This window comes from Camelus bactrianus, chromosome 2 (genome assembly GCF_048773025.1).
Source record: "Camelus bactrianus isolate YW-2024 breed Bactrian camel chromosome 2, ASM4877302v1, whole genome shotgun sequence".
Taxonomy (NCBI): Eukaryota; Metazoa; Chordata; class Mammalia; order Artiodactyla; family Camelidae; genus Camelus; species Camelus bactrianus.
In genome coordinates, this window is record NC_133540.1 from 136,418,263 (window position 1) to 136,437,842 (window position 19,580).

At 60.9% G+C, this 19,580-nt stretch overlaps 4 protein-coding genes across 6 annotated transcripts in view; 2 read left to right on the top strand and 2 right to left on the bottom strand.

Moving 5' to 3' along the window:
- Nucleotides 1-1,002: 1,002 nt before the first annotated feature.
- Nucleotides 1,003-9,482, top strand: SLC49A3 (solute carrier family 49 member 3). The gene is given in 11 exon segments (XM_010958750.3): nt 1,003-1,241; nt 3,987-4,145; nt 4,331-4,544; nt 4,702-4,778; nt 5,706-5,843; nt 5,930-6,046; nt 6,742-6,894; nt 7,163-7,320; nt 7,553-7,662; nt 8,305-8,402; nt 8,404-9,482. Coding segments are annotated over 11 exon segments (1,548 nt in total). The 5' UTR covers nt 1,003-1,067; the 3' UTR covers nt 8,554-9,482.
- Nucleotides 9,284-14,809, bottom strand: MYL5 (myosin light chain 5). Its single transcript, XM_010959468.3, has 6 exons — nt 11,717-14,809; nt 11,504-11,576; nt 10,665-10,769; nt 10,234-10,318; nt 9,724-9,772; nt 9,284-9,382 (listed from the first exon to the last, which is right to left on the bottom strand). Exons 1-6 carry the CDS (start codon nt 11,915-11,917, stop codon nt 9,284-9,286), a joined length of 612 nt encoding a protein of 203 aa, XP_010957770.1. The 5' UTR covers nt 11,918-14,809.
- Nucleotides 14,810-14,870: 61 nt separating this feature from the next.
- Nucleotides 14,871-17,257, top strand: ATP5ME (ATP synthase membrane subunit e). Of its 2 annotated transcripts, XM_045519494.2 has the most exons (6): nt 14,871-15,008; nt 15,472-15,498; nt 15,711-15,799; nt 16,063-16,117; nt 16,670-16,768; nt 17,180-17,257. In XM_045519494.2, the coding sequence occupies exons 3-6, from the start codon at nt 15,764-15,766 to the stop codon at nt 17,203-17,205; spliced, it is 216 nt and encodes a 71-aa protein (XP_045375450.1). In that variant the 5' UTR covers nt 14,871-15,008; nt 15,472-15,498; nt 15,711-15,763; the 3' UTR covers nt 17,206-17,257. The 2 variants fall into 2 exon arrangements, with proteins under 2 accessions (XP_045375450.1, XP_074208715.1); XM_074352614.1 differs by lacking the exon at nt 15,472-15,498 and having other exon boundaries at nt 14,878-15,008.
- Nucleotides 17,243-19,580, bottom strand: part of PDE6B (phosphodiesterase 6B) — a 30,269-nt gene continuing 27,931 nt past the window's right edge. Inside the window, exon 22 of one of the 2 annotated variants that reach the window (XM_010958732.3) lies at nt 17,243-18,988. In XM_010958732.3, coding sequence (XP_010957034.1) covers nt 18,927-18,988 — 62 coding nt within the window. In that variant the 3' untranslated portion in view covers nt 17,243-18,926. The remainder of the gene's footprint in view (nt 18,989-19,580) is intronic. The other variant, XM_045519486.2, reaches the window with a different exon arrangement.

Below are 19,580 nucleotides of genomic sequence, written 5' to 3' on the forward strand. Positions count from 1 at the left end.
TACACCCGAGTATTTAATTTTCTTTGAAGTAACTGTAAATTGTATATGTCTTTAATTTTGGTTTCCACATGCTCAAGGCTGGTGAGTAGAAATGTAATCAGCTGCTGATCTCACATCCAGCAGCCTTGCTGAGCTGCCTACTCCACAGACGAGCCCTCTGGATGTCGCGTGGGGGTGGGGGAGCCCCAAGTAGAGCAGGAGGGCTGGAGAAGGGGAGGAGCACTAGTGCAAGGCCAGCGTTGTGTCCATTTATGTCAGCCCCACGTTAGTGACCTCAGGAGGAGAAGTACTGGGGAGGAGTGGAGAGATGTCCGAGGAGGACCTCTGGGTGGGGAGGAGGACCTCTGGGTGGGGAGGAATGCACAGGAGACTGCCTGCCCACAGGGGAGCTCTTGTGGAAGAGAAACAGGTTGATACCTCCACCCTCCCTGCCTTCCAGCCCACAGGTCTCTCCATCTGAAACAAACAGAAACCCAGCTGTTTTCTCATCTGTGAACTGCAGATAATAACCAAAATGGGGAGGCCGCCTGCCCCTCCCTGGCCCAAGGACCAGGGCTCCGGAACAGCCCTTTCCCTGGGTAAGAGGATAGGCTGGCCTCCCCCTTCTTCCTCTGCCTGCCCACCACCCCCAACCCCCATCTGTCCTGCTTCTCCACAGGGCTGAGTCTGATGACTAGCATGGATTCGAGGCTCTGCAGCCTGACCCCAGCCCCCTGTTCCAGGCTGGCCTCCTGCTGCTCCTGCAGGAATTGGGGTGGGGATGGCAGAGGGAACCTTTCCCCCACCCCCTTCAGGAAAGGCCTTCTGCTAGACAGTGACTTCAGGGCGCCCTCTCCTGCAACCACCTGGTGGGCAGCAGGGGCCACCACCCGGCTTGGCCCCTGAGAGGGGACTTTGTCCCAGCTTCTGCGGCAGACTTCCGTCCTGGCCGACGGGGAGGATCCAACTTCTTAATTTGTCCCTTTTCCGCCTGGCGGGTTGGTGATCCCTGACCCCGGGGCGGAGACTGACTGGACCCCACCTCCGAGGCGGCCTGGGCCCCACCTCGGAGGGCCGTCCGGGCTCACATGCCTTTCCAAAAGCTGGCGGCCGGGGGCACCGCAGCAATGGCGGGACAGGTGGGGAATGGGCCTGGGGCCGCCACGGCCCCCACCCTGGATACGCTGCGAGGCTACCGCGCCTATGCACGTCGCTGGGTCTTCCTACTCGTGATCAGCCTACTCAGCTACTCCAACGCCATGGTACGGGGTGTCAGGGCCCAGGCGCGGGGGCTGGGGGCTTGGGGACAGGAGCAGGGGTACAGGCCTAGACCAGGACTCCAGTGAGCCCCAACCACCGGCATTTGATTCGGCCCGCTCCTCCCACCCGCCAGTGTCCCGGTGCGCCCAGAGCGCCCGCCTCATCAGAGGACCAGCCAGTGAGAACTGGGCCTGCCAGTTCCGGAAATCCCGCCCTCCACCCCACCCCCCCGCCGCTTCTTCCCCCAGACTCCGCTCTGAGACCCCATGGCTCTGCCCAGAGCCCAGCCCAACACATACAGTTGGGCTTAGCCCTGAACCTCTCCCTGCCCCTCCAGCCCCGCCCGGTCACCCGCACGTGCCTTGGACAGGCTTCCGCATGCACTTCCTATACCTGACCCTTCAATGGCCACTACTCAGGGGTCAGGCTGCAGCACTGCCCCACTCAGGGCCCTCCTGCCTCACCTCGTTTGTACTGCGGCCTCTGCCTGCCACCCCTCCGCCTCCCGTAGAGCCCCAGGGACTGGTTTGATAGCATTTGGCGGCCACTTAATCACAGTGCAAAGCTGAGGTTGGCAACAGGACCCACAGTTCAGAGAGGCTTCGCGCCAAGGCAGTCAGGAAGCACAGATGCGTGAGGGGGTTGGGGCCAGCAGGCGTGGACAGCCCAGGAAGACACCGGCCCAGGGAGGTTCCCAGGCAGCCCCTGCTCTTGGATGGCATTCCAGACTCCTCAGGGCCTTTCTCCTCGTTTCCTTGCTGGACTGGGTGTGGAGGGCCAGCTCTCTGCATGGACCTGGGGTCTGCTATGACCCAGAAAACTCTTTCCTCTTCAGGACTCACCAGGTCCTTGTGTCTAGATGCTGGGAAGCCAGAACTGGATTTGGGTGCGTTGGTCTGAGAATTCACGCAGGGGTCTTTCCCAGACCCCTTGCTGCTCCTGGGAGTCTGAGAGGGGACGGGAAGCACGTGGTCTTGAGAAGATCCTTGGACACCGAGGGTGTCCTGCTGACTTCTCTTATTCACTAGCCGTTATGGAGCAAACAAGAGTCACACCAGAGCTGTCGTGACCCCTGCCATGGTCACGGTGGTGCTCCGCCAGGTGTTCCCTGGCCAGGTCCACTTAGCCCCTTGCTGACTCCGCCTGCAGCCACAAGCCAGGGCTCTTGGGTCTGAGAGGGCAGCGTGAGTGCAGGTGGAGCCGTGTCCGGAATGAGGTCCAGGCTCCCAAAGTGGGTCTGGGTGAGGGTCAGCATGTGCAGTGGCTGCCAGCATTCTCAAGGGGACGTGAGGAGGCACCTGGCAGGGCTGGGAGCAAGTAGGAGGGAATTCTTGTGCAGCGGGGACAAGCTCGACCCCAGGTTGCCTTATGTGTTTTAGACCCATCTCCACCCTGCTGGCCACAAGCTCTGGGCAGGGATGAGGATGGGCGAGCCTGGAGAGGTGGGCTCACTCAGCAGGGCAGGTGTGGAAAACAGACCCCAGGCTTCCTCGCAGATGGATCCGGTGGGCAGAACCAGCTGGGCCTGTGTGGGATCTCTTTCTGAATCTGGGAGATCTGTCCCTGGCTCTGTCCTGAAAAAAGGAAGGAAAGGCAGCTGCTACCCAAGCTCGCTGTCATGTGGGGCTTTGTGGTCACGGCTTTGCTTGGGTCACGAAGCCTGGATCTTGCTGTCTTCACCACGGATGGCCTGGTCTGGGGCGAGCTCCCCCATTCCTGGTGCTTTCAGGGCTGGAGTGATGGTGGACTGTGACTTGTGACACCGTCCTCTTGGGGCCGAGCCTGGCTGCCTCCCCCCGCCCTCCTGCACTAAGCCTTGGTGAGCCCCTCCTCTCCTCTTGGCCCACCCGTCCTTTAGGGACTAGCGGGTGTCTCGCTTCCTCCAGGAAGCCTTCTCTGCTGACCCAGCCACACTCACTGTCTGCTGAAGGCCTGCAGGATTGAGTCCCAGCACTTGATAGAACCTGTGGCTGGAAAATATCTCACCTCCCAAACACATGGGTCTCCTGTAGAGAAGGTCAGGCTGGCATATAATTTGGGTGGTTCCCCCAAGGGCCCAATCACCACCTTTGCAGACAGGCCAAAGATGTCTTTTGGACCCCCCTCAAGCCCCCTACCCCGTGAAAGCAGCCCTTCCACTGTCCCTTCCACTTGGCCCCTCGACAGCTCCAGGCCTCCCACCTCTGGCCCTTGTCCTCCTGGGCGCCCACCACAGGTGCTGAGTGTGTGTCCACAGGCGCTGAGTGGCCCTGGCTGGTCCATGTGACTGGGGTCAGGGCCACTGGCTCCCCTCACCCCTACCCTCTCTTCCAACCTCCCCTTTTCTGTCCAGCACCTGGTCTAGACTCCTTCATGCCCACCCACCACACAGTGCCCCCAACATGGTGGACGCCTCTCTTCTGCTGACAGCCCTTGGGCCTTATCCTTGGAGGGTTAGTCCCAGTGGGGCTCGCTGTCCTGGAGCCTCCAGCCAGGTCGTTGGCCTCTGCCTGTCCCCAGGACCAAGCCTGCCAGGGTGATGCTGGTCCACGGCCTGGGCACAGTCTGAGCCCCACCCGGGGCCTTCTCTTTGGGTGACCAGGTGAAGACCCTGGCCCTTAGGGGGCTGCTGGACCCTTTCCCTCCCTCAGACCAGCCAGCCATGCCTGGGACGCAGGCAGCTGACGTGTCTGTGTGGTCTGCCCCTGGGCTGGTGCTGGGGCGTCTGCAGGGCCTGTCCCTGGGCTGATGCTGGCATGCGTCCGCAGCTGTGGCTCAGCTTCGCGCCTGTGGCTGACAACATTGCCCGGTACTTCCTCCTGTCCACCGAGCAGATCAACTGGCTCTCACTGGTCTACCTTGTAGTGTCCATCCCAGCCGGCGTGGTGGCCATCTGGGTTCTGGACTCTGTTGGACTTCGCTGGGCGGTGAGTCAGGCCCCACACCAGGGCCTGCTCTGGTGTGGGCTGGGTCCCCACTGTGGGCTCAAGAGTCGTGGCCTCCTCCCTAGACCCAGGTCCCCAAGCGGTGCCACTGGGGTGGGGGGTGGAGGCTGCAGTGCTGGGAGGGGACTCTGGGCTGGGGGGCAGCTCTTCTGATCCTGCCTTTGCAGACCATCCTGTGCGCGTGGCTGAACTTTGCTGGGAGTGTGCTCCGTGCCCTACCCTGCATGGTGCCCAGCGCCCAGGACCCCTTTGTCTTCCTCATGGGCGGCCAGAGCCTCTGTGCCCTGGCCCAGACCCTGGTCGTCTTCTCTCCCGCCAAGCTGGCCGCCTTGTGGTTCCCTGAGCACCAGCGAGCCACAGCCAACATGGTCGGCACCATGTGTAAGTCTCGGGGGTGAGGCCGACCGTCTCCTCTGCTTGTGCCCTCTGCTTCGGCGCAGCACCTGTGCACTCCTGGCTCTCAGAGGGTTGGGGGCTCCGCCTGTGGACGGGGGGCCAAGCCTGCCACGCTGAGCCTAGGTGTGTCCCGCCTGTCCAGCCAACCCCCTGGGTGTCCTGGTGGCCAACCTGCTGTCTCCGGCCCTGGTGAAGAAGGAGGAGGACATCCCCGTGATGGTGAGGGAGCTCACAGGTGCAGGCCTGTGTGTGCACCTGTGTGTGGTGTCTGGTGTGTCATGCGTGTGTGCGTATTTGTGGGATGTGTGTACTAGTGTGTGTGCACATGCGTGCATGCCTGTCTGTGTGTATGCATTCGCCACTTCCTACGGCCGCCCGGAGAGTGCACTCAGTCCACGAGGGATTCCCACCTGTGCAGGTATGGGGCACCTCCTCGGTATCAGGCACAACTCCAGGGACCAGGATGTTGGGTGGTCTTCTTGGTAGGGCCAGGGGCTCCCTGGAGCAGGAGGAGACAGAGCTGGGTGGGTAGCCGAGAGGGAAACAAGGGGCCAGTGGAGAAAGGCCCTGAGGTGGACATGAGGTTGAGGGGTGGGGTCTGCAGCAAGGGGAGGATAGAGGGCAGGGTCAGCCCAGGTGGCAGGCAGTTGATGTTGGTGTGATGGATACCCTGAGTGGGGGGTCTGAGGGGGCAGAATGACTTGATCCTGTCCAGAATGACTCAGGGAGAGAGCCAGGGCTTTGATCGGGTAGGGGGAGGGTTTGCAGGTGTGCTGAGGAGAGAAGGGCTTCCAGCCAAGCAGCTGGGTGAGTGTTGGGGTCACGCACAGAGGTAGGGAAGGCAGTCCAGTTGGCAGTTGGACAGCTGAGTCTGGGGCTCCCAGAGAGGGTCAAGCTAAGCTCAAGCTAATGGAGTTATCCTTGGGTGGTGTCTTGAAAGCTGAGTTCCAAATGAAGCAAAGCAGAGCAGGCCCACCACAAGTTCTGGGTGTCCATCTAGGGATGACAGGTGGAGGCGGCCAGCAAGGGGGTGGTGTGCCTCCAGAGCCCAGAGCAGCGGCGTAAGATGCCCACACATGTGCATACATCTGTGAGGGCTGTGCATGTGCGTGCACACATGTGCACTCATGCGTACACTCTTTGCAGCTGGCCTCCTACATCATGCCTGCTGGCCTGGCCTTCCTGCTGGCCACTGCGTGCCTCTGGGAGAGTGTGCCCCCCACCCCGCCCTCTGCTGGGGCTGCCCGCTCCACCTCAGAGAATTTCCTAGCCGGGCTGAAGCTGGTCAGTGCTGGGTGTCAGGGCTGGGTGGAGGCTGGGGTGGGGCCGGGCAGGGTGGGCTTGTGGGCTGAGAGTCCTCTCCCCTTCAGCTGGTGAGGAACAAGGACTATGTCATCCTGGCCGTGTGCTTTGGTGGCGGCATTGGCATCTTCTCCAGCTTCTCGGCTCTCCTGGAGCAGGTCCTCTGTGTGAACGGCTACTCTAATGTGAGTGGTGGCCCTGCCCTGGGTGCCCCGCGTGAGGATGGAGCTCTGGGAGCCTGTCACCCTGCAGGCTGTCTGCCCCACCACGCCTGTGCCCTCAACCTTCCCAAACGCTGGGTTTCCACACCTGGACGGGGTGACCTCTTGTTCTGCCGTGGGTGGTGTTAAGATGCTCTGTGTGAAAATTTGTCTGCAGCGGGGTGGCGCCCGTGGGGAGGGGTGGCAGCTCTACCCAGGTGCATTTTCCAGGTATTTTGTGTGGCACTTTCCCCCATGCCCTACTTGACCCCAGCCCTGCGGGTCTCCTCTGAGATTTGGAGATGCAGAGGGGAAGGCCTTGCTCTGCTCACAACATTTCCTGCTGTGCCCTCCACGTCTGGCATCGGCCCTGGGTGTGGGGTTCAGGCCCCGCGTGTCCCCAGTTCTCCAGGGGTGACAGGCACTGAGGGGCACCTGCAGAAGCCAGGCCCTTTCTCTCTAGCAGTTGTGGAGTTCCTGGATTAGGGCTGACACAGGGAGGCAGTATCTCTAGCGAGGACACCCGCCGGCCGAAGGTGCGCCAAGCCTTCCCTGCTGTCCTGCCTGGGCCGCGGGCGCAGGGACCTGCCATGGGCACCGTGGTGACGGTGTCCGTCCTAGGGATGAGTGCCTCCTACTGGGCCCTGATGACGGGGTGCCTGCCTCCTCTCCTCCTCCAGGAATTTGCTGGCCTTTGCGGGGCTCTCTTCATTGCATTTGGGATCCTGGGGGCATTGGCTCTCAGCCTCTATGTGGACCGGACCAAACATTTTACTGAAGCCGTCAAGATTGGCCTTTGCCTGACATCTCTGGTCTGTGTGGCCTTTGCCTTGGTGAGAGTCCTCTTGAGCTGAGACCATCATGCAGGGGTGGAAGTGGGGTCCCCTGGGGGGACTCTAGTGGACACCCAGACCCTCCCAGGCCCAGGTGCTGCCCGTTGGGGTGGTCCACAAGTGGGATAGGACCCCTGGCCTCCCTGACCTTGGGCGCTGCCACTCAGCTGAGACAGGGGGCTGGTGCAGGGCCTGGCAGGGCCTGGCTGTCCAGGGCTGTGGCATGTCTGAATGCACCCCATCTGTCTGTGTGGCTCGCTTCCCCCAGGTGTCCCAGCTGCAGGGACAGACCCTTGCGCTGTCCGCCATCTGCTCGTTGCTTGGGCTCTTTGGCTTCTCTGTGGCGCCCGTTGCCATGGAGTTGGCCATCGAGTGCTCCTTCCCTGTGGGCGAGGGTGCGGCCGCTGGTCTGGTCTTCGTGCTGGGGTAAGTGCCCAGCCTCCACTGCTTCCCTCCCCTCGCCCCACTCCAGGCGACACAGCTGGTGACCTGCCTGCTCTGGCAAGAGCCTAAGTCTTCTGAGTGCCTGCTGTGTGCAGGCCTGGGCCGGCCACTGGAGCCCACACTGATCGGAGCGGCGCGTGGCCCTCGGGGTGACCACAGGCACGTGGGCAGCAAGCAGCGCCCTGGGCAGGGCTGAGGCTTTGTGGTTGTGCAGGCAGGCAGAGGGTGTGCTCACCATGGTGCTGCTGACCGCTCTGACTGTGCGCCGCGCGGAGCCGTCCTTCTCCACCTGTCAGGACGGCCAGGACCCACTGGACTGGAAGGGTGCGTCCTGTGGGGGCCCCGAGTGTACAGGCCCAGAGGTCAGCCCCCACCCCTGCCCTGGGTATCTTCCCTCCATGGCCGCTGTCCTTGATGGGTGGGTGCAGGGCACCCACAGGGTGGGGATGGGTCGGATCAGAGGGCAACAGGTGGAACTCTCAGGCTCAGCCTGGTGGGAGCAGCCTGGGGCCCTGATGGGAGCCCAGCCGCTAATCCCCGTGTGAGTGCTTCTGAGATGAGGTCAGGGAGAAAGCTAGAGAGACAGACAGAGAGAGGCAGAGACAGAGACAGAGACAGAGAGAGGCAGAGACAGAGAGAGACAGAGACAGAGAGAGGCAGAGAGACAGAGAGAGACGGAGACAGAGAGAGACGTAGAGGCAGAGAAACAGTCGGAGAAAGGGCTGCTGTGTGCCACGTCTCCAGACCTGGTGCAGTGACCTTGGAGCTCATGGCTCACGGCCCCTGGGTCCGTGAACCCGCCTTTGGGGCCTGTTGGGGGCCCGGACAGGATCTATTCCCAGTGTCACTCTGTGGTCACGATTAGTGGGGTCCATGGGGCTCTGCCAGCTCTGTGGCCCCCGCACCTGTGTAGGGAGCTCTGGCTGCTGGGTGAGCCTCGGGCAGAGCTGGGCCGTGTCTCCGCAGGGTCCATGCTGCTGATGGCCGGCCTGTGCACTTTCTTCAGCTGCCTCATGGTGCTCTTCTTCCATGCCCCGTACCGGCGCCTGCAGGCCGAGGCTGACGCGAGCCTCTCCATCCAGGACGACACGTGCCCGGCAACCTCGGACCACATACCCCACCCGGCAGCCACCCCTGAGGCTCTGCCTCAGCACCCGCCTAGCCCCCAGCATGAACCCGGTGAGAAGCCTGGGACAGCTCCTTCCTGGAACCTGAGCTCCTGACCCTGCCTCCCTCCGCCTGGGAGCCCTGGGTCCCCCGGGCCCCCCAGGGACATCATGGGGGCCCTGCAGAGGGCTAGAGGCCAAGGGAGCTTAGTGTGTCAAGAAGCAGACCTGGGGACATGAAGGGGAGGTGGGGAGAGACAGGCTCTGGTCACCCCGGCTGTGCCAGTCATGACTGTGCCTGGGACGGTGTCAGAATCCAGGGGGACTTGGGGGCATTAAACACCCAGGGCCTGGCAAGCTGGCCCAGGGGACACTCGATGGCTGTAGCAGGAGCTGCTGCTCTGTAGACAGGAAGCCACTGACCAGGCTGATGCCCCAGGGGCCAGGCCAGACTCAGGGTATCTGGTGAAGGGACTATGTGTGGGGAGGCTGGGCTGGCCTGGGGGGCATAGGCAGAGGGGAACTGTTGGGTTGGGGACCCTGGGGGCCCCAGCATGGCTGAGCCTGTAATGGACAGGTGTGGGGAAGGCCTCCCTTAAAGGATCTCTCCCAGAGCCACTCTTAGCCTCTGCTGACGACTGAATGACAGACCTCCAGCTGGGTGCCAGCACAGGTGGGGAGAACAGGTGGGGCCAGGCTGGGCTGGAGAGAGGAGCAGAGGGTGGGCCCTGGGCAGACCCTCCCACACCCAGGGGAACAGCTTCTTCCCCCGGCAGAGACACTTGCAGGCAGGTTTGGGTTCACTTTTATTGAGCTGGCCGCACCCGGTGGGGGGGCCCTCACTCCCTCTCCTCCCCATGAGTGAGCACATAGCTCAGTGACTTATAGTCCAGGTTGCCAGCAGTGTCGATGGTTGAGAACTGGAACATCTGGTCTACCTGTGGGTTTGGTGGGGGGCGTCAGGCCCAGGCGGTGGGGGCAGAGTGGAAGGGTCCCCAAGGTCACGACCAAAGGGTAAATTACAGGCACTAAACTCCAGGCTCTGTCTTGTTTCTGCGCTTGCAGGGAAGGGAGGTGGGGGGGAAACCCTGCAAAGCGAGAGGTGTGGCTGAGGCAGGCGTCCCCCTTCCTGGACCCTGGGTGTCCCACCTACCCCAATGCTGCAGTCTCTAGGGGGCTGGGGCACATCCCCCTCCGGACCCCCAAGTCCCCAGGGCCATCCTTGGACTTCACAGAGGGCCATGGGGGAAGCCGGTGGGGTGGGGACCAAAGGCCAAACCTCGTCGGCAGTCATCCTGTCAGCCTGGGACATCAGCAGCCTCCTGATGCTGAGGACAGGGAGGGAGGGGGTGGATTAGGCTGATCTGGAAGAAAGGGTCAACCTGGAAAGGGACGGGTAGCCCCAGGGGAGCCCTGTGAGGGGTCAGTTTACACCTTCGGCTCCTCCGTGGGGGGCAGGGCTCTTTGCTGGTGCCTCGTGGAAGCCTGGCCCTGGGGAGTCCTGCGCACAGGGTGGGAAGAGAGGCACAGGGAGCCCTTCCTGACTCTCAGCCCTGAATATGCCCATTCACGGTTCTTGGCCGAAGGAGCCCCCTAAGAGGCTAAAGGCCCCATGATAGTCCGAGTGGCAGTGACCACTGGCCCCAGGTGGGTAGGACTGGTCCTGCCCTCAGTTATGCTGAGCAACCCAGGATCTGGGCAGGCCAGTCAAAGCCCGGAAGCTGGGGTGGGGGGGTGGGGTAAGCTGGGTGTCCTTCAGACCCGGGAGATGCCCGGCGCCCGTGGCCACACTCCCTCGTCCTTGTTAATGCTGCCTTTGCTGTCGGGGTCCAGCATCTTGAATGCGTTGAGGACGGTCTCATCGGCGCCCATACCTGCGCACAGGAGGCATGAGCCGCGGTTGCCCAGGGCTCCATACCCTCTGCCTGAATGGCCCTCCTGCCCTGAGCACCTGGGAGACTCTCAGCTTCCACCCTGGGGGGCCTGTTCTCAGGGTCCCCACCGTCCCACCAGGCCCAGAGCTGGCGGGGGACAGCGCTCAGTGAGGGACAGAGGCTGCCGCCAGCGGGCAGAGGAGAGAGGCTGGCTCACCCGCTGGGGGGCTGACGGTGCCCCACAGGTGCCAAGTCCTGAACCCATGGGGTTTTATGTGAGATGTCAGGATTTCTAAGTAAACGCACACATGGCATCGGCAGACCCACAGGCTGGCCCTGCGGCCGCCGCTCAGCTTCTCTGCAAACATGTTGAGGAACATCGTGGAGCTGATGGGCCCCAAGGCCGCCCTGACCATAGCATCCAGCTCCTCGTCCTTGACGTTGGTTTTGCCTGTGGTGGGTGGAGGGCGGGGATGTCACCGGCCCTGGTCCTAGTGGTGCAGGTGCCCCACAGGGCCGTCCCAGAACAAAACTGGGGACCCCGGGTTGGGGGAGGGAGGGGAGCCCAGGAGTGGTGGGTGTAGGTTCTGCTGGTCAACAGAACCCCAGACCCAAGCCTGGGAGGTGGACTGAGGAGGGGAGAGGAGCTCAGAAGGTCTGTGATCTGCTTCCTGGGCAGAGGAAGGTGGGTCGGAGTGCACCTCCCAAGTAGAAACCAGCCTGCTCTCTGCAGCTCCAAGGGCAGGACCACCCCAGGCGAAGGACAGTGCCCCCAGATGGGGAGTGGAGGGAGGGCACAGGCCTGGCTGTGCTGCCCGGGAAGGGCCAGCCTTGGGCTCTTCAGGGAGCGTAAGTGAGCTTCCCTGCCCTCTCCCAGCTCCATTCCTGGGCCGCCTTACCATGAGTGCCTGGAGGTCTGAGGGCAAGCCCCTCTTCCATGTGGAGGCGCTAGCCCCTCCCAAGAGCCCTGGTCTCAATCTCCTGCTCTGGGACGCCCATGCTTGGACTGGGCCACCCACCCCAAGATGCCCTCTGCCAGCCCTGATCAAACCAGAAGGGAGTTTCTCCCCAGAGAGGCCTGGCCCACCTCCTCACAGTCCCTGGGAGGTCAGATCAGGCTTTAAGGCTCTCTAGGGCTGGAGGACACTCCTGCAGGAGGGTGGACTTTTGCCCCAGGGCATGTACGCAGGGAGGCATAGGTGACCTTTAGGTCCTGGTCAATGAAGCCATCTCGGTTCTGATCCATTAGTATGAATGCCTGAAATGGAGGCCAGGGTCACTCGGCTGTACTGAATGAGGCTCGTACAGGGTCTTGTCACCTGCATTACAACTCCCAGGGGACCCCTCGGGCATGAGCTCCTGGGTGGAGGGGCTCCTGGTACCAGGGCAAAGCCTCACCTCCTTGAACTCCTGGATCTGGGTCTGCTCAAAGTTGGGGAAGATGCTGGATGGGGAAGATGACGCCCTCTGGGCCTGCAGGCCCCCCTCTTCCTTCTTCTTGGTCTTCCTGCTGGCCTGAGATGAGAACGCCAAGACTGAGGCTCCCTCAGCTTGCCCGAGGGTCTCCTTGGGCAGCACCCAGGCATTTGGGGGGACCATACAGAGGATGTGTGGATGTGGCACTTGGGGCTCCAGGGTTCCCTGAGCCTGGGTCCTGGGATGGGGCAACTGCAGGTGCTTGGCATGGTCGGAGGGTCCCTGAGGAGGCCAAGGTTCATCCTGAACTGTGCCTGGTTCTGTCTGCAGTCCCGTCAAGGGGAGCAATGACCTGTGCAGGTGGCCAGCAGATGGAAAGGCTTGTTCAGTGGGTCCCACTAGGGTGCAGGCCAGAACACACCATCCTCCAGTCCCAGGCTGTCCCCAGGATTGTCATGGCATACAGATCCCCCACCAGCCCAGCACATGCACACCCTCATGTGCGTACACACACTCACACAGAGCACACTGGCTCATGTGATATGTGCACACACACTCATCCACGCAGTTGCACACGCACGTCATGGACAGACACGCTCACATGTGTGAACGCAGCACTCACCATGCCTGGGTCTGCCTGATGTGATGGTCTGTGCCCTCCCTGCCCAGGTCACCCGTCTTAAGCTCATACCCAGTCTCCCAGGACAGCTCAGACTCTGGCTGCCACTCCCTACAAGGACAGGTTCAGGGTTCCCCGGGGACCAGACAATTGCAGAGTGAGCCTTGGCAGCCAGCGGTCCATCAGATGTCAGTCAGACGCCCTCATCCTGCCCGTCCAACAGGCCCCCAGCCTCCCAGGCACCTCTCCATCTGCCCCTTCAACTCTGGAGCCTTTGTTTTCCTGGATTCTGTGCATATCCAGGGCCACCTGCATGTGGGTGAGGGCCTGGGGGGCTCCAGGAGCAGAGGAAGGAGTGCCTTTCCCAGATTTGCAGAGTTGCTGTGAATAGCCCTGGTGGCCAGTCGTCAAGTGTTCCCCTGAGCAAGTTTTGTGTGCCCTCACCTCCCTGATTTGGTGACAGAGAAGTTCCAGGGCCCCTGACCGCAGCCTTGGGGCCACCCCTCCTGTCCCCACGGCAGGGAGCTCCTTGCCTGGCACACAGTGGGGGATAACATTTTTGAGATGGAGGACAGCCCAAATGGGCGGGACTGGGCCCCGCACTCAGACAGGTCTTCCCGCTACACCAGGGGCCCTTCGGCAATGTCTGGGGAGGGAAACTGGCCCAGGTGTCCGTTGGTGGTGCCAGACATCGGAGGTCCCTGGTTGGGGGAAGTGCAGAGTCAGGGGCTGGGAAGAATGGGGGTCTGCAGGCCTAGCAGGAGGAGGAGGCCTAGGGGAGAGGGAAGTGGGCAGACAGGATTCTGCAGTTTCACACCCGGAGAACAAGTTTTCCTAGCCCCCAGGACAGGTCTGGGTGGGGCTGGGGCATGTCTCTGAGCCACACAGCACCTGCTGAAGCTGGAAAACAGGGGTGCCCTGCTCCTCGGGGGGCACACACCTTTGGTCACATGGCACCCCTTAAGTGCTGCCAACCGAGACCCCAGGGCCAGCTCACCATTCACACATCCAACTGCAGGAACCTAGGGGCTTCCGGGGGTCTCTGCCTAGAGGACCCCAGAAGGCGAATGTGTGACTAACTGGGGAGACCTGGGCCTGGCTGCACAGGGACCCTGCCACTCCCAGCCAGGCAGGGTCTGGGTGTGACACCTGGTCCTACCTTGGCCAGCTACAGGAGTGGGGAGCGCTCCACTGAGAGGGGAAGGCTTGTGGGATCTGTGCTCAGAAGGTCGTGACTTGGGGAAAGCCAGAAGAGGTTAGCGGAGCCACTGGGAGGTTTCCTGGGGCTGGCGTGGGTCTGAGCACAGCATTTAAGACAGCGGTGGAGCCTGGCTCCTGGGAGAATATCAGGATTCAGGGTGGACACCAGCAGGCCGCCCCTGCGTCCCGAGCCAGGTGGGATGCCTCCCCACTAACCCCCTACAGTCCCCAGGAAGGACCCTGGGCCAATTTGGGTCTCCACCCCATCCCTCACTTCAGGGGTCTTCCCTGGGGGGCTTTGTGTGCATGTGTTCCTGTACCTGTGTGTGTCCTCTGCTGATCGCCACCCCCACAGTGAAGCCACCCCAACTCCAGCCCAACAGACCCTTATTTTTAATGCTGGAGCAGGAGATGCTGAGAAGTCTGGTTTATTTAAAACTCCAGGGAAGGGAGAACATGTTTGTCCCCTGAGGTCACCTGCCCAGCTGCTCAAGGGCAAGGTCAGGCGGAGGGCGGGTCGCGGGGGTGGTCTCAGCACTGCCTGGTGGCAGTGGAGAAGGTTGACTCTGGGCCTTGTGGTGGTCAGTTACACTTACAGCTTCCTCAGGGAGCAGTGCTGTGGGGGTGGGGGCTAGTGAGGCCCTCCCCTGATCCCAGGCCCACAGAAGCCTCTGGAGGCAGGACCCTCAGAGGGTTCAGATAAGGGCCCAGCTGCCCTATAGGATTGGCCTCACTGTTCCCACTCCCAGCCCAGGATACAGGTGATTTTCTAGTTTCCTTGCCGGGAGGCCCAGAGCCAGGACCCCCCAGTGAGTGGAGAGAGAGCAGGCTCTGCCCAGACCCCTGGAGCCGCCCTTGGAGCCTCCCCTTGGTGCAGATTTACTGAGCACCTGCTACCTATCCTGGAGTTTTCGTCCCTGCATCCTGTTCTCTTTAGAATCACAGGTCCCCTTTAGAAACAGAAGCATGGTCTCCCTCCACAGTGGAGCCCCAGGCCCTGGTTCTCAGGGAGCTTATGCTGGGAGCAGAGCCCGGCCCATGGGGTGGGTGGTCCTCCACCAAACCCCCAAGCCCCGTTGCCATGGGAACCGTGTGTTAGCGCAGCTTGCTCAGCTGGGAGGCTATCTGGCCACCACTGCCCCATCTCTGGGCAGCCCCTCTGTATACAGGGGCTGGCCCAGCTGCTCCTTAACTGGGGCTGACCACAGAGCTGAGGGAGACAGGCGTCTCCTCTGAGGATACAGAGTACCCCACCAGTGAGAATCGTGCCTCCCCAGCAGAGGGCAGCATAAGTGAGAGCCAGGGCCCCTCTGGGGATTCCTGGGTTGAGATGTACCTTTGAGCTTCGGGCTGCACGGTCCTGAGGCCAGGAGTCTGGGAGACCCAGGAAGCAAGCTCTGCTGGAGTGGACTTCCCAGGAGGACCCCAACCCCCTCTGCTGGAGTGGTTCCTGGGGTGAGGAAGCTGTAGCTCTGCTAGGGGGTTGGTATTGGGGCTGCTCAAGTGCGGGAGGCGGCACCCCAGGCAGTATGGCCCCAGGACAGGGCTCTGAGTCCAGAGGGGCCAGCCGCTGCCACCCTCCTCCACTAGGCGAGGGGCCTGGGCAATGGACCTGCCCAGGGGTAGCCGGCCTGACTCAGGTCACACCCTGCATCAGGACGACCCCAGATTCTCTGACCAGAGCCTGGAGTCCCTTCCCGGGCCGTCCTCGGGGCTGACCTGGGGCGGCCTCAGGCATGGACAGGCCTGGGGTGGCTGAGGAACGCGCTGCAGCGTGGGCGGGGCGGGACAGCCCAGGGCGGGAGGATGGGGAGCGCTCTATTTTGTACTTTGTAAGGAGGACTTATACTTTTCCAATATTTTATACCTATGGTGTCCGGACCTCGATTTTGGGCTCAACCATGCCTGAAAACATCAGGGTCTGCAAGAGTTTTAATCCCCGAGGGTAGGTACCCGCGGCCCCACCCGGAACATTGCGCATGCACAGTCAATCCAGCACGCGCCTGGTGACGTCACTCCTCGAAAGGGCGCGCGCGCGCGCGCGCGCCGTTTCCCCTCGGGGCCACCAGGGGGCGCGCCCCACACACCTGCTCGCTCCCCATAGCGCATGCGCTCGCTAGGGTGCGTGGGTGGTTTTTTTTTTTTTTTTTTTTTAAGGCGGTGTCCTCCTCGGTCGGGATTGTGCTTCCGGTGCGAAGGTCACGAACAAGATGGTGCCGCCGGTGCAAGTCTCTCCGCTCATCAAGGTGAACTGGTGCTCGGCCGGTGCTCGGCTCCGCGTGGGCCTGCGCGTGTGCAACTCCGCGGAGCGCGGGACTCCCGGCCCAGTCCCCGACCCGGCGGGGCGGTCACCCCTCTCACTGCTCCCCGCCGCGACCCAGCGGCTGCGACCCCCTCCCTCCCCCCTCCATCCCCTTCCCAGGCGCCCGGGAGCCCCGCCCCGCGCCCCGACCCCGCGGGCCGAGAAGTCCCCCCGCGGCCGCCGCCTCTGACCGCCGTTTCCCCGCAGCTTGGCCGCTACTCCGCCCTGTTCCTCGGCATGGCCTACGGAGCCAAGCGCTACAGTGAGTGACCCGCGGCGCGCGCACGGGGCTTCTCGAGGCCAGTTTGGACTTCCTGGTTCCCCGAAGTAAACGCGTTCAGGCCGGAGAGGGGGCAGGGTGGGAGGTGTCGGACCCGGAGGCCAAGCGGGCCGACCCTCGAGCGCGGCCACGGCAGGCTCGTAGTCGGGCTCAGGCAGCCGGGACGGGCGCCTTCTGATGCCAGGTACCGTCCAGGGAACTGGAAGCAGTTGATTTTTGTTAAAACTGGTCCTGAGGGTGTGTGGGAGTGCTGCAGTCTGACTCGAGGCAGCTCCTTTCATCACAGAGGGCCGAGAGAGAGAGCAGAACGTCTGGGGTGACCTCGGGGACCCTGTAGCTGCCCTTTGGGTTGGGCTCTCTGTTGGGTGAATGTCGGGCTTTACCTACACGCAGGGAAAGAGTGGAAAGCAGTCGCCTCAGGCGTTCGCAATGCATCTGAAGATAACTTTGCCTGTGGACTAAATTGCTTTTATGCAGCATTTCAGTGAAGAGGTTGATTGAGAATGCCTCCCCCCCACTGATTTCCTTAAACAGATTACCTGAAACCTCGGGCAGAAGAGGAGAGGAGGATAGCCGCTGAGGAGAAAAAGAAGCAGGACGAACTGAAGCGGATCGAGAGAGAACTGGCAGAAGGTACTTGTGTTACTCAATTTTTGCCCTCCACCTGGATTTTCAGAAACAGCTGCTGCTCCAGTGAGCCCCACAGTGGAGGGCACTGGCCCAGTGGGTCCTTCTCTGGGGGAAGGGGGAAGCAGTCACGGGTGTTAGGGGGACATGTGATCCTTGCCTTTGCTGAGGGCCTAGCCCCTAGGCCTTGGAAGTTAGCTGTCTGCCACCCTCAGAGGGGCCACAGGACCAGAACGAGGCCCAGCTCTCTGGGTTCAATAGCAGGTTCCAGTCAGAACAGGCAGAGATGGGAAAGACCAGGGTGGGAGTGTAAGCAGAGCACAGCTGGGCTCCACTGAGATTAGATACTGTTTCACGCAGTCCTTTTGGGTTTCCTGAATGTGTGGTGGCATGTGTGTTTTCCTTCTAACCTTTCAGCCCAAGAGGACAGCATATTGAAGTGAGCCTGCATTTCTCTGGAGCAGCGTGGATGAATAAAGCCTTTTGTGCTGTGTAGGTTCTCTGGCTTTCCTTTATTGTCTCCAGTTGATTGGTTTCTGGACCCGAGCTCAGCAGCTGTATGCCCACCTCCTCAGATTATTTAGGGTGTGGATGGGGAGGGAGTTTCAAAGAACTAATCACTGGCCACAGACCCAGGATGCGGTGCATAGACAAGGTGGGAATCACAGAAACACCATCGCTTGCTCTGCGGTGGAGGGGTTGGGGGGTGTGGTGGACAAAGGGCGCAGTTTGTAATGAGACATGGCTAGCCCTGGTGTCCTGGGTGCTGCTTGGTGTTCTCTGCTAACCATGGTAACACTAACCCTGCTCAGACCCTCGGGTGGGCATGGCAGGGTCGGGGGCAGGCTGATGCCCTTATAGTCGGGACCTGGGGCTCCACCCCTCACCTCACACATGCTCCCCTTAGCCCCAGGGAGGGGCTGTGGCCTCCTGAGGACCAGGCTGGGGCGCAGCTAGCTGTTCAGGGGGCTGCAGCCTTTGTGCCTGAGCCGAATGCAGGCCCCACACTAATGGCTGTGGTTCTCCGAGGAGACCTGGGGTGGGCAAGTCCGAAGTCCTGTTCTCAGCTTTGCACTTGGAGCAGATCTGGGCTTAGAGCTCTAATTCATTTGTAAAATGAGGAGAAAATGAGAAGCAGCCAGTGCTTCAAAGCCGTTTTTGTAGAGGTGAAGTTTGAGTGGGGATGGTGCACACCCCAGGGATGTCCTGAGGTTGGTGGGCAGCTGGCACTGGGGTCCCTCTGGGGACCTGGAGGAGCCTCCGGCCCCATACACGACCCCTTGTCACTGAGCCGCTCCTTCTTGTGAGTAGAAGGTTGTGTGGGGCGCCCTCCCTCCCACCTGGCATTCTAGGAAACAGCCTTAACCACACCCAGATTGGCCTTAGGGCACTGGCTCATCCTGCAGCCAAGAGGAGTACCCACTATCTGGAAACATGCTTTTGAGCTCATTACAACTTAAAAGTTCCTACTTTCTATCAGATTATTAGTACTCATTTCAAGTGTGCGTCGTGCGTTGTGCCGCTTGGGTCTGACTCTGCTTTTCCTAACAGCTCAGCACCATTAGGTCATTGGAGGCACGTGGTTGCTTCCGAGGAGGAAACCTCAGTTGTGCAGGACTTGGGCTGGTCCATCAGTGCGGTTCAGAGCAACTCCACACACAGCGTTCATTACTGATCACTGCTTCTCACAGCCTTGACCTTTCTGGCAGAATTTTACAATTGGTCAGAAACAAATGTCCTGTGCCATGTTAAAAAAGGGCAGCATGCTTTCTCTTTATTTTATTCTAAGTTTCTGTGCATATATTTGTTCTAAACCGGATGGAAGTTGGCATCTGTGTGTCTATCTCTACCCGTATGCACATAAATACATGTGCAGTTGTGAATGTATTCACCCAGTGCTTTTAGACACAGTTCCCAGACTCTGTTCAGAGGTCTCCTGGTGGTATCACTATGCATCCAAAAGATGGATGAGCGTAAGGTGGGCTACACTGTTCAAATCACAGTTGGCTTTAGTTCATAAAAACACAAACCTTAAAAACATTCAAAATAGCCAAAATTGTCTTCAGTCATTTTCTCAGGCTTCCTAGCTGCTTGTACCAGTGGTTAGAGGCAGAACGTCTGTGGGTGTGTGGGCTGAGGGAGCCGTGGGATCCCGCCGACTGGCTCACAGGATGCAGCAGGTGGAAGACTGGGGTGCTGGGCCACCATTGCAGACTTCTGTGCCCGCTGTAAGAGAAGACAAGACTGAGCAAGAACTGCGCACCCCAGCCCAGCTCCCTCCCTCCTGGCCATGTCCTTCAGCAGCCTGGCAGAGGGCAGAGCAGGGCAGAGCAGGGGCTGTAGTCAGCCTAAGCCGATTAGCTCAGCTGTTCTTAGTTCAGCTATCGGTGACACTCCAGCCCTGGCCTCCCACAGCCCTGAAGCCGTCTTGTTTACATTGGTTCCCTCTCCTGCTGGAGATTTCAGGGAGTGCTGGCAAAAGTTCTGGAAACCATGCAGGGTCACAGGTTCTGATGTGGGGGTGCGCTGACTGGTTACAGTGGAGTTGCAGTCCCACAAGGCAGGGTGAGGGTGAACAGTGCTCTGCACACGGGACGGGGAATGGGGTCACGCCTGCTGACTCAGCTTACTTCTTTTCTAGATCTGCTCTTTTGTTTCTGAGGGTGGCATGAGAGTACAGGCAGATTTCTGAGTTACTCAGGAGGGAATTGCTGCTTGGTGATGGAACAAAAGCTGCTAAGAGATCATGATATTTCAGGGCTTTTCTCCCCTTTATAAGGAAGTAACACTCAGTCACTTCCCTTGAGAGTCCTCGGCT

Bases quoted from the DNA above. Each gene is read 5' to 3' on its own strand.
- MYL5 (XM_010959468.3), bottom strand. From the start codon at position 11,917: ATGGTCCCCCCAAATGCCTGGGTGCTGCCCAAGGAGACCCTCGGGCAA. The intron at 10,770-11,503 runs GTACATGCCCTG...CACCCACCACAG, and splicing joins GGTCACCTATGCCTCCCTGC to GCAAAACCAACGTCAAGGAC. The intron at 10,319-10,664 runs GCGGCCGCAGGG...TCCTGTGCGCAG, and splicing joins GTTTGCAGAGAAGCTGAGCG to GTATGGGCGCCGATGAGACC.
- ATP5ME (XM_045519494.2), top strand. From the start codon at position 15,764: ATGGTGCCGCCGGTGCAAGTCTCTCCGCTCATCAAG. The intron at 15,800-16,062 runs GTGAACTGGTGC...GTTTCCCCGCAG, and splicing joins AAGTCTCTCCGCTCATCAAG to CTTGGCCGCTACTCCGCCCT. The intron at 16,769-17,179 runs GTACTTGTGTTA...CTAACCTTTCAG, and splicing joins CGAGAGAGAACTGGCAGAAG to CCCAAGAGGACAGCATATTG.